Source organism: Lampetra planeri, chromosome 62, assembly GCF_965212315.1.
Source record: "Lampetra planeri chromosome 62, kcLamPlan1.2.h2, whole genome shotgun sequence".
Taxonomy (NCBI): domain Eukaryota; kingdom Metazoa; phylum Chordata; class Hyperoartia; order Petromyzontiformes; family Petromyzontidae; genus Lampetra; species Lampetra planeri.
Window position 1 is genome coordinate 2,831,386 of NC_136168.1, and position 12,320 is coordinate 2,843,705.

At 44.0% G+C, this 12,320-nt stretch overlaps 1 protein-coding gene across 1 annotated transcript; it reads right to left on the minus strand.

Annotated features, from left to right (window-relative positions):
• Window positions 1-5: 5 nt before the first annotated feature.
• Window positions 6-12,179, minus strand: LOC144736726 (zona pellucida-binding protein 2-like). Its single transcript, XM_078619355.1, has 10 exons — window positions 11,528-12,179; window positions 7,228-7,755; window positions 6,588-6,704; window positions 6,317-6,460; window positions 4,864-5,097; window positions 4,205-4,293; window positions 3,834-4,008; window positions 2,935-3,096; window positions 1,369-1,453; window positions 6-1,135 (listed from the first exon to the last, which is right to left on the minus strand). Exons 2-10 carry the CDS (start codon window positions 7,376-7,378, stop codon window positions 907-909), a joined length of 1,386 nt encoding a protein of 461 aa, XP_078475481.1. The 5' UTR covers window positions 7,379-7,755; window positions 11,528-12,179; the 3' UTR covers window positions 6-906.
• Window positions 12,180-12,320: the final 141 nt, after the last annotated feature.

Consider the following 12,320-nt stretch of genomic DNA (forward strand, 5'->3'; position numbering starts at 1 on the left):
ACTGCTTTGTGGAGAAGCCAATAGTGGTTGTCCTACATTATGACCCACCATAGGAATGGGGAATTTTCACCACTGGCCCTGGGCTGTAAACAGGAGATGAACACCAAAATCAATGCTCGTTTGAGCAGGAAATCGCTGACTTGTGTGCATCGACAACGTGGATGAATAGACCTACAGCTGTCAAGACAATGTGGTATGGCACACCACAATCTTGGCAAAAAGAAACCAGGTGACACAATTTCATCATCTATGTCCTGATGGCCCGTGGTGGACCAGTGACCAAATATCAACCCGGAGGATTGAACATGCCAGAGATTGAGCAATGAAATCGGCTCGTGTGTCGGTGTTGGATGGACCATGAGTGATGGTGACATCTTTGGGAGGCCTTAATCCAGTCGTGGCTTTATGATGGCTGATAATGTCTATCCGCACGAGATGTATGTTAGTATCTACACCTTAATCGCTCTGGGTGTGTCAGAATCGATGAAAATATCAAAATAAAATGCATTTCCTGGAAAATATACATCCCTCTCAAGTTATTAAAATATTTAATTAAATGTTGGTATCTGTATGCCATGCATTTACTAGGAATATAAACACTTAACTCGCCAACACCACTGCACTGACACCTATTCTTTCTGGCAACAGACGCTGGAGTTTGAAAAATGTCATTTGTATAACGTTTAAGCTGCTCTTCTTTGCAACTAGTCCGTGCAACATCTAACATTAGAGACTGAGTCTTACACTAGATGCTTTCGCAGAATTAAGTATTACTGTAATAGTATTACAAGTTTTTCTTGCCATAGCTTTGTGAGATTGGCTGCAATATTTTACAGGTGGTATTGGACTAACGTGTATCTAAAGGATGTAATTCTTATCAAAAGATTTGAATCCTGAGCATGGCCTTTAATAGCTGTGGTCCGACTCGTATGAGTTGGAGGTTTCTTCACTGTCATATTCGGAGCTTTCCTCCTGTTTGGTCAGAATGGGGCAAGGTTTTAACTTTCTCTTGGCTTTCACCAAATCCACATTGCGTATGAATTCGTGCAGCGCTTGGATTTTCTTCTGCATATTTTTCTCCATGCAAGCCAGAGCCATAATGGCAGGTGGTTCTGTGCAGCAGCATTTCACGATTCTAAAAAAAAACGAAGGACATCATGCACATGCATGGATTTTGTAATACTTTCAAATCACCCCTCCTTTAAATTGCATCTTTATGAGAGTTATTGTAACCCCCGCCACCACTATTCTCCACCTCAGATCAGACATGGCTGGGTGGATGAAGCATGATTTGGTCATAGCATTAACGCAAAATTGCACTTTAATTCCGCTGAAATTATGTTTTTAAATAGTTTATGAAATACTTACATGCCAAATAGAATGACCAACAACAGGACCCCACCCAATGTTGCACCGACGGTTATTCCAATCAGCCTGCGCAGAGAGTGTGGCACTGCAATCATAGACGGACAGCAATCTGTTAAACAACGTACTGATGCATCCACACAGAATATTTAGCTGCATGTGTTGTGCGACTATTATTAGTGAACAACAGCCAGTTAAGCTCCATTCATTATATTCGTATAGTCGATGCAGAACACGTGAGTAGCATTCATGTTTCCGTGCAGGCAAAAAGTGGCACCAATTTAAATTAATGGAAATTAAATCATCCTCAATTATAATGTCCTTAAGTGTAATTATGGCAAATTACAAGGCACTCACATTATTATTCCGGTTTGTGTTAAGACCGCATATGAGTTGACATTTAAATTATTGACTGTGCAGGAGTTTAAACATTGACATTGGATATTGAACATTCAGTATTTCCATATTCTCTCGATATAACGCAGCCCAAGCTTTGGGGACATTTCGAACAAAAATCCAACTATTTTATGGAAAAAACAATGCCCCGCGAAAGTGAGAAACAAGGGTGGAAAACGTAAAATTCATAAAACAGAGTGGACGCTGGAAAAAAAATCCTTATAATCGGGAAAATACAATATATGGGAATACAGTGGCCATGTGGCAAGAAAGTTAACTGTATCCGATGCCAGTGAAGTTATTCAATCCTCGTCCCACATATAACCTTAAACTAGATTTTTATTTTACCAGATAAAGCCTACAGAGCCATTAGCGCTTTTTCAGAAGTGACCTGGCCACAAATGATCGGTCAACGAAGTGGCTTATCACGTGGACATTTATAGCAGCCAAATACTCTTAAATGCATGTTTATAAATGTGGAGGGAAAACCCGAAAAATCCACGTGATCACGGGGAGAGAGACCATGCAAACTCCAAATATACAGGTGTTGGGATCGAACCCACGACCTGTATACCAGGTGAGGTAGTTCACATCTAGCCACCGTGGCTATGATGACAATAAAGCCTACAACGCCAGATTAATTAGGAACACCCTCATAGTGATCACAAACCAAAGCACAAAACCACGTTCACAATATTCTCCAGATTATACGACGGTAAACCGAAAGCCGCACCCCAAAAAATTGTGGTGCTGGAAATTAAGTCATTTTTGGTCACACGCGCTTAAGATTATCAGACATACCACCTTCATCTTCTTGGTTCTTTCGGTAAAGTCACGTAGAAGGGAAATAATAAAAATAAAACAAAATTACTCTCTCTTTCCGACAGACCTGTTCTTCACCTGAGGACGGCTGCTTGCGTTGTGGCCGAAACGTGAGAATTGTTTTATTATGTTTTATTTTTATTATTTTATTATTTCCCTTATACGTGACTTTACCGAAAGAACCGAGAAGATGAATGCCTGCAGTCACGAAAGCTTTAAATCGAAATACCACCTTCACTTTAAAATACAGGGCGGGCGGGGGGGGATAGGAAATGTGCATTTAATAATCCTGAGAATTCGGTAAATAGTCTACATTTTTTTTAAATCACTCGCCAGGTTACCTGTACTCACATACGCAATCTTTTGGGGATGTGCTGCCTCTTTTAAGGGTCACGTAATCTTGTGGGCAATCGACGCAGACGGCTGCTCCATAGTGCGGATTGTAGGAGCCAATCAGGCACGAGTGGCAGAAGGTGTTTGCTGTGGATGTGAACTTCCCAGGATCGCAAACAACTGTGTCAAGTACATTCAAAAGACACGCACGTGCGCGTTAGGGTTCGTACATTTATTTCTAGAATGGCAATCAGGCATAGGGGCTCAGCTCCTGTTTGCAGCCGAGCCAATGATGGAAGCGAATCTCTCCACTGTTGACTTTCCCATGAAGTGCGACTCATTTGATCAACCCCAGAGAGATGGTGGACCGAGTCATACCCTAACCGGGATTTGAAATCGTAACTTTCTGATTGGAAGCCGGTCGCTTTTTCCGCAAGGCATCTGTCCAACCTGAAGATCGAGGATGAGTTTCGAATTTTAAATGTTCAGGTATTTAAAGATAATTTCGGTTATATTTCAGGTATTCAGATCGTTAACATGTAATGCTTTAACGTGACTTCGTTCCGTCAAAAGTAGTGTCACGTGACACACAGAATCAGAACATGTATTTATACTGGAGGAATCTGATGAGCAATAGAGCTCTTTTTCACAGATTTCCAGTCGGGGCACGGGGTAAGAACGTTACAACAAAAACTAAAACAATACAGCCGGCGCCAAGGGTCGGAATCAAACCCACAACATCCTGTATACCAGGCGAGGTAGTTAACATCTCGCCATCCAGTGAATGGACCAAAGCCGCCAATGCCGATATTGGCGTGGACATGACGTCATGAGTCGTGAAGAATGATCCTGCCCAATTCTCCAACACGGACGAAGATTTGAGCCTGAAGCATTAAATAATACTGTAATGTTCTTACCGCAGCATTGGTCACACATGTATCTCGTGTAGTTCTTCCCGAAACCTGGCTTGCAGTGGCTTATCCTCAACCCTTGCATTGAGCCTTTCATGTAAAAGAGCAATGGAGTCAAGCTTTGATCGGAAAAGGCCCCATTCGTCTGTTTTTTAAAGAACGCTTGTATTAAACTGTAGGCCTGCACAGACGCACAAGGGCAAAAACGCAAAGCACAGGTGTATACTCATGGAAATGCATTACGGAAAAATATGTCCTATCGATTCAAAAGTGAACGATGCAAAACTTATCAAATGAAATGTGCATTTAACAAATGTATGCTAGAATTAAAATGTCACATCGCTGGTACCGTCAATGTGCACGCAAAGAGTTGTCACCTTTTGTAGGCGCGTGTTCGTTTTAGTTTGGCAGGAGATGGAGTCATCAGAAGTGCAATACTTGTTCCAGCCATCACCGTAAGGATAGACTGTTAAATAAACAAAAGATCAATGAAATAAACACAATACGTAGACGATCATGCTCACCAGCCCCGCCTTGCTACGTTTGTGTCGATACTTAGCCAATGACTACCACGTGAGCATAAGCTGTGCTTGAGATTCAAAAGCTGGATATGCATGAGTGGCAAAATCAGTGATGCAGCATAGTTGGCATGGGCCCTGGTGGAATGGGTCTGTCCACCTTTATTCAAACAATCGCTGTTCTGCCATCTCACCACCTCATACGCAAAGCCTACCACTCCTAGCACTCCCCCGGTAGTCTCGCAACAGAGTACCAACCAGGCTGCAACCTGCTTATCTTCTAAGATTTTTTTTATATCGGTCTCAATTTAGTGTAATTTTGGGGGGATTTGGTTGTTAGCAGGCCTCCTAGTCTGCAACATCGGCTTAAGCACAAATACATCCTGCATTTGTATTTATCAGTCTAACTCCCATGTGGGAGTTGGCCATTTCAGAGACTATTTGATATTTCAAGACTAAAGCTTCTCGATTTTCTCACTCAGATCGGCACTGTCGTCAACGCGCCGCGGCAGCCTTACCCATGAAGGAAAAATGAGCAACGTACTCCACTGTCAGCTTCCAACCCACGGCTTCGGGTTTGCCTATTTCGTAGCATTCCCAAATGGGATTCTGGACGATGCAGTTTGTGCTGACAAGAAGAGAGTTCAGCTCGTAGCGGATCCACTGTTCACGCTTTACTACGTCCTTGGAGCTGCAAGCATTGGCCCGGTATTTGGCATGGATGTACATCGTCTGGTACGGCGGGTGATACACTGAAACACAACGCCAGTTTTTGTCAAGTTGCTGAATAACAGGCGCAGATCTTCACGTGGCATGTGTTAGAATTAGCTGCGGCTTAGACGTGGTTACATTCACGTTGAAGAGTAAAGTCATCCCTTTCCCACCATGTAGAGTTACTCGTATACAATGATGTTGACTCACAAGGGACGTTATTGGCATTGGGCAGGACACATCGCTCGCACGGATGTTGGCCGATGGGCGAGACTGGCGATGCAATAGCAGCCAAAGGAGGGAACCGCAGCTACCGCAGACACGGAGCAATGAGATCGGCTTGCAAGCCGGAGCAAGGTGCAATGTGGCATCGCAGGATGGTGAAGGATAGCGATGGCACGGGGTGATACAGTAAATAATGTGACGCCACCGTAGGCTTACGATAGCACTTTAAGCTGTGCGCAGTGAGCGCGCGTATATTCGATGCAAAGGAGACATTTTAAGTAAGCCGTCATCGTCTTAACACATCAACAATGACATCAATTTCCTGTTTCACCAGAGGTCTCACCCCTGAGATACTCTCACACTGTTCCACCGGTCAGGTCTGGGCGATTCATTCAAGCACTAATGTATATTGGCTCACGGGACATGATTTATCGATCCCTTTTAAGTAATACGATGTGAAATGCCTTGAATAAGGTCGTGCAAGGGCCTGTAAGATGTATACCAAATACGCCATTCCAGGTCTCTTGGACACAGTACTGCATCCCCCTCAGGTTAAGATCTCATTAACATAGCACACATTACATTGTGGCGTTAAAACCTTGAATACTGTTTTGTGAATTCACGACTGTGTGCATTTAATGGTCTCCTGCCATTGTGTAACGGTTCATTGCGATGGAATTGCAAGCCAGAGGTTGCCGGGGTCATCTCCCGGCATGGCATTTGAAACTGCTGCAAATGTCTTAAAGCCCCCTGCCTCTGTCCAACCGGCAGTATAAATGGTTGCACCGCAGTTGGTTGATCGGCAAGTAGCATGTAATTCGGTAGATGTCGAGCCAGCGTGAAAGGCTCTGGGCTCTCAAGAGCTCACGCTAGGAGAGGTCCTTTCGCCAGCAGTGACGTGAGCAAGCAATTGAATTGCTGCACCTTTACCCTTTGGTGTATTTAATAATGTTTCAGATCACTATTTTAGGCTGCTTTGTGGCGACATGCACCTTAATAGCTTTTACTAGGAAAATGCGCAGTGTTTATACTCACCGTAGACCATATACTTTGTGTGAAATGCATAATTCAAATCGGCATTTGCGTATTTAAGGACGCATGTGTAAACGCCAGCTGTCCGCGGGGTAACCGTCTTGAATATTAGATCTCCATCGCTTGTAACGCTCATCTCGGTACTACCTGCAAACAGCAGAGTGTTCAGACGGCGAAAGCCAAGGGCCTAGAAGACACCGACAATGTAATTTGTGGGGAGAAAAGTGACGAATAAATGAAGAGAACTCCGTGACAGATCAGGAACAATGATCACCTGTTATCTGATGGTCATTTTGGTCAAGCCACAGGTACTCTGGCTCAGCGGTCATTTCGAGGGCGGAAACCCCACAGGGTAACGACTCCTTCGAATGCAGATGGAAATAGACAGGAACTGTAAACAGAACCAAAACATACGTAGGGTTACCGTCGTTCGTGGCTAAACGATGCACCAACTACAACTGTTCTTGCACTTCTCAGCAGCCAGATAGGGTGAAGCTAAATTATTTTGTTAATAACATTTGAAACTGCCAAAAAAAGGTCCCCTTAGATATGAATTACTTTCGTTGAGTTTGAGTCTTGGGACTTAAATGCTCTGTATTCAGTTACAAATAGTGGTATACAGGGCACTTAAAAAAATGTTAACACTTATAAGGGACTATCGTTTTTAATGTAAAAAATAATGGATAATACACTGTAACATGAACAAAAAATGTATGTCAATAGCTTCAAAAAGTCAAAGAGTCTCCACTTGTTCGCCATCATTGTCAACGCGTGCCTGGAATCTTCTCCAGGTGGTCTCCAGAGCCCGGAGGCACATTTCTTGCGGTATTGTTGCAAATTCTCATAAGTGTTAACATTTTTACGAAGCACGCTGTATTTCACAAGAAAAATATTTAATTTCATTATTATTTTACCTTCATTTGTTTGCTTGGGAAAGTCAAAAGGGCTGGCCATTGGCACAATCCTGAACTGTGATCCAGAAGGTGGCACGGCCGCAGGAGCAAAACCGCTGGCAGGCTCCCAGTCAGAACTCATGGCAGACTGAACATCATCAGCAGCAGACATCACAACTTGTGAATAGTCATCACTGTCGCTGTCATCTCCGGCATCGGTGCCGGCGAGGTCCGATCCGTGCGTCGAATCGACGTCTGCGGCACGGGATTTCAGAATGTCCTTCTGCACCGCGCCTGAGCGTCTCACGGAACGTTGAGACACGTGAGATGGCGTGAAGACTTTTACTCGTTCGTTATCATCATACGTATGCCGAGTCAATGTCAACCCGGCAGGTTCTTGGCCTGTCGAAGGGGTCGGTAGATGTATTTGAGAAGACCCCTGCTGGCCTCTAATCAGACTGGGGGAGTCGTCATTGTTCAAAGATGCGTGGCTGTTTTTCTTTTTCTCATTATCCAGTAAATCCGATTCAAAATCTTGCTCCAATCTAGCTGAAAAAAGCAAGTGATAACAGCATTTGGTCAATGTATTTTTGTTATGTTTCCCCCATAGAGCTTATTGATTCAAGTTCAAGTTCATTTATTAGGTATAGCCCTGTGAGCCATTCGGCTCTTGAATCGGGTGCAACCGCAACAAACAGAAAACAAAAACATGAACAAGAAAACATCTTAAAGTGACTATGTGCAAACAGAAAATCCAAGAAAAGACAGCAAAATACTGCAGAAAAAGCACCGTACACCAACACTGTGTGCAAAAATCCCAGCAGGATGCAAGTCAAACAACAACAACCACAAGACAACTTAGATTAAGGCCATCAGTCTAACTGTACTACAACAAACAAACATGGCCAAACCAAAAAACTTTTCGAAAATCACCAAAATAAAGCCATAAAAGCAATGAAACAGTGATCATAGGTACTGTGACCGAATTTTCACAATAAACAACGTAAACAACATGTACTACCAAACTCTGCAGCCATAGCTGGCTGCATGAGTCACTCCACAACAGCAGGAGCATCAGTCGGCGTATCAAGCATCAGTCGGAGTATCACGATCAATATTGTTTGCCAAATTTCAAACGTATACGTAAATCATCCTGCTTGTATAAATGGGTAACATTCGTGTGGTCTATCCGTACGTGGCCTAGTGGGATAAAGTGTGGGTACTCTAACCAGCGTGGAAGAGTAGACCTAAATACGGCAACATCTGCAGGGGCCCTTTGGAGTTTCCCTCGAATGGACGCCCTCACGCCCGCAGTGGTGTAAGAACTTTCAGGGCTGCACCTTTAACCTTTTATATTCCGTGGCCTACATAAGGTCATGGACGTGCCCAGAATGAACCGGATCGATAATTAAGCTAAATTAAAACAGCAGTTGAGAATAGGTTTTCCCCTTTTTTCTGGCAACAAAACGGGTGTTAAGATGTTAAAACACCAAATTGAAACCTTTTACAAGGAATCATGTCTGCATTAACCACAATACTTGTGGTCAGAATGCAAACAAAAAACATACTCTGATAACACATGCATTGTCTTTGTGCTGTACGCCTTTAAGCGTCCTCTGGTCTAACACCGTTTGAGACGAGGCTGAAAAGAAAGCTGTCTGGTGTGGACCAATCAGTTTCAAAGACAAAGCATATATTACACTGGTCTAAAAAAAAACATTTTCTTCTGGCCTGGACTTTTGCAGCTGTTATAGACTAATTTCAGGGTGCTGATTCCAAATCTGATCTCAGATTTGCTCCATCACATCTCATTTTATACTATCGGCATACCCCATTTTCATTGATTTTACCCGAAATTAACTCTGTCACTTATGAATGCAAGTTGTTGCGAGTCAGTGACTGCTTTAGTGTTAAAATATGGTGCTGTGTTTTTAGGATAGTGTGTTTATAATATCATTTTATGTAGATATCCACATTTATTTAATATTTTTCTTCTGCAGTTTTTATTGAAAATGCAATATTTGATATCTCAAAAACCTGATGTGATAGACAAAAACTGATGCCAGATTTGGAATCAGCACCCCAAAATTACATTAAGACCGTTGGAATACCTTATGCCAAAAAAAGTGTGTTGACCAGTGTTATCAGAGTATGTTTTTTGTTTGCATTCTGACCACAAGTATTGTGGTTAATGCAGACATGATTCCTTGTAAAAGGTTTCAGTTTGGTGTTTTAACATCTTAACACCTTCTTGGTTCTTTCGGTAAAGTCACGTAGAAGGGAAATAATAAAATAATAAAAATAAAACATAATAAAATACAATTATCACGATGTTTCGGCCACAACGCAAGCAGCCGTCCTCAGGTGAAGAACAGGTCTGTCGGAAAGACAGCGTCTGAATGAACACCACCAAGCTTGGCAGCGTATATTTATTTAAGCTGGGTTAGGGGAGGAAGGGCGCCTTGACAAAGGAATGTGCATATCAACAGAGGAATTTAGCATATTTGGTGGTGTTCATTCAGACGCTGTCTTTCCGACAGACCTGTTCTTCACCTGAGGACGGCTGCTTGCGTTGTGGCCGAAACGTCGTGAGAATTGTATTTTATTATGTTACATTTTTATTATTTTATTATTTTCCTTCTACGTGACTTTACCGATAGAACCAAGAAGATGAATCCCTGCAGTCACGAAAGCTTTCAATCGAAATCTTAACACCTGTTTTGTTGCCATAAAAAAGGGGAAAACCTATTCTCATATTTTGGTACTGGCAAAGGAGGTCCCATGATAAAACAGCAGTTATTTAATCACGTAACTAGCGACGCCTATGGACGGTTGTGATGGCGGTTAAACTCATACCCACCTTTGTAATTTATAACTCCGTCTGTACGTATCTGACCGTTCACTTGTTGATTCGATGATCTGTCTATATACGCAACTGAATCGTAAGCATGATGATGATAACAATCTTGTACGTGCCCCATTCATAATATTCACAATTATAACAATAACAAAAAACCTGTCAATCCCTTATCAGTGCCCTACTTTATTACAGACCAATTCAGAATGGATTGGTCACCTCCGTGCCGCTTCTAAATCTCAACGTTCATCACAAGAGAGAAATACAAATAGAAAATAAATTCCGTATTGAAACGCCTGTAAGCCGTATGGACCTAAAAACTTCATCTCACCGTACAAGAATACGGGGTAAACCGTGATAGTTTGACGGCTGTGTATATCTCAAATACAATATTTCAGCAGGGGTCCTTGCTGCTGCTGCGTTTGACTGTTGGGTTTTTAAGATTATCTCGTTCATATTCTTGGTGCTTTCGGTAAAGAACATGAATCCCTGCAGTCACGAAAGCCTTAAATCGAAATTCTCCTTCTCCTTATACGCTGCGATATCTCGTCGGCCTACTTGCTGTACTTGCAACTTACTGACACAACGGGGCAGCCCAAACTAAAGTTTGAACGTCGCAAGTTGGTTCGCATTTACACATTTTACCTTGAGGCCATGACAGTGATTGTATTCGTACGGATACGTGTAGCTGCCCAGGATAGCGTTAAAGCTTCGTTGTTGTGAGCAGGCATTTCCTAAACCAGAGTTGTTCAATTCTAGATTTGAAGCTTTCGTGACTGCAAGGATTCATACTCTTTAAGTTCTTTCGGTAAAGTCACGTAGGTAAAAAATGAAATTAAAATTAATAAAACAATAAAAACAATAAAATCACGACGTTTCGGAGGCAACACAAGCTTCCGTCTTCAGGTGAAACAGAGTTGTTCAGTGCAAGGCCCCACTTGGGGCCACTGACTAGCCCCTGGTGGCCCATGACGTGCAGGCCCTCTCCGACAACACAAACAGTGACAACCCCCCACCACATCATCATCATCGTGCTGCTGTCAAACCCTAACAATTGTTTAAAACGCTGTGGCCCTTCAGCCAGCGGTGTCGTGCGTGGGTAACCGCAGGGCTTACCCCCCTTTTCCTCGTCAACAACTCCGGATTAGGGTGTCAGCGTGGGCCTCGTCTTGATCATCGCAAGGCCACTGGTGGGCCCCTGGTGGCCTTAATTGAGGCCCCTCTCCTCCCTCCCCGACAATACACAGAAGGTGGCAAACACCCACCACCACCATCATGGTGCTGCTGGTGTCACAAACCCCGCAATGGTTTCAAATAATGTGTGGTGGGGGGCACTCCTCACTCACCACTTAATGAGGTCTCATCGCGGGGCAAGTGGCACCACCACCCACCACCCACACAGCCCTCGTCTGAAAATTCGTGTAGAAAACCACTGCCCTCCATCACTCACAATCCGTCACTGACCTTACGACGCGACCACCAAGCGGCATCAGTAGCAGCACGAGCAGCAGAAATACGCAAGGCGACGTCGCCATCACCACCAACAACAAACAACAACAACCGCCATTCGCCACTCAAGTGGCGGTGACGTCACCGCGGCGCTTGTGCCAGGCTGGGTGCACGTTGAGGCTACCACGTGAAGTGTCCAACGCCCGCTGGCAAGGGAGGTCACGGGGCAGACCCTGCAGGTGCCACGGGTCGACTGACTGAGATGACCGAGATGAGTGGCTGATGCACCACTTGTGCCCCCCCCCCTACTGTGCTAACTTGCTGTGCTTTAGCCACCCGGCGCTCTGCTCGTTGTTGTGAGCGTCGCTCCTCTGCCCTCCGTTGTTGCTGGAGGGCGACTGCCTCCGACTGCGCAGCAGCAGCATCCTTCACGAGCCTCCTCCACATCAACAACAGCAGCACACTCCACCCCGCACCGGCCACACAGCTGCAATGTCAAACTCAGTGGGGCTTTGCCTGGTAGGGTGGGGATGGTTTAGTTGTTGTGTTTGTTTGGGTGATTTGTTTACCTTTTTTATTATGTTTAATTTTTATTATTTTATTATTTTCCTTCTACGTGACTTTACCGAAAAAACCTAAGAATATGAATCTGAATATCCTCCATGGGAGAGGCTCAAACGGCAACACGTTGGGCCAAACTGACAAGCCCCTCCCATTTTTACAAAACCACGCCCATCTGTACGCTAGCCCCGGCCCCCACTCGCAACCCCCGACCCCCACTCCCAATCACCCCCCCACCCAACCACAC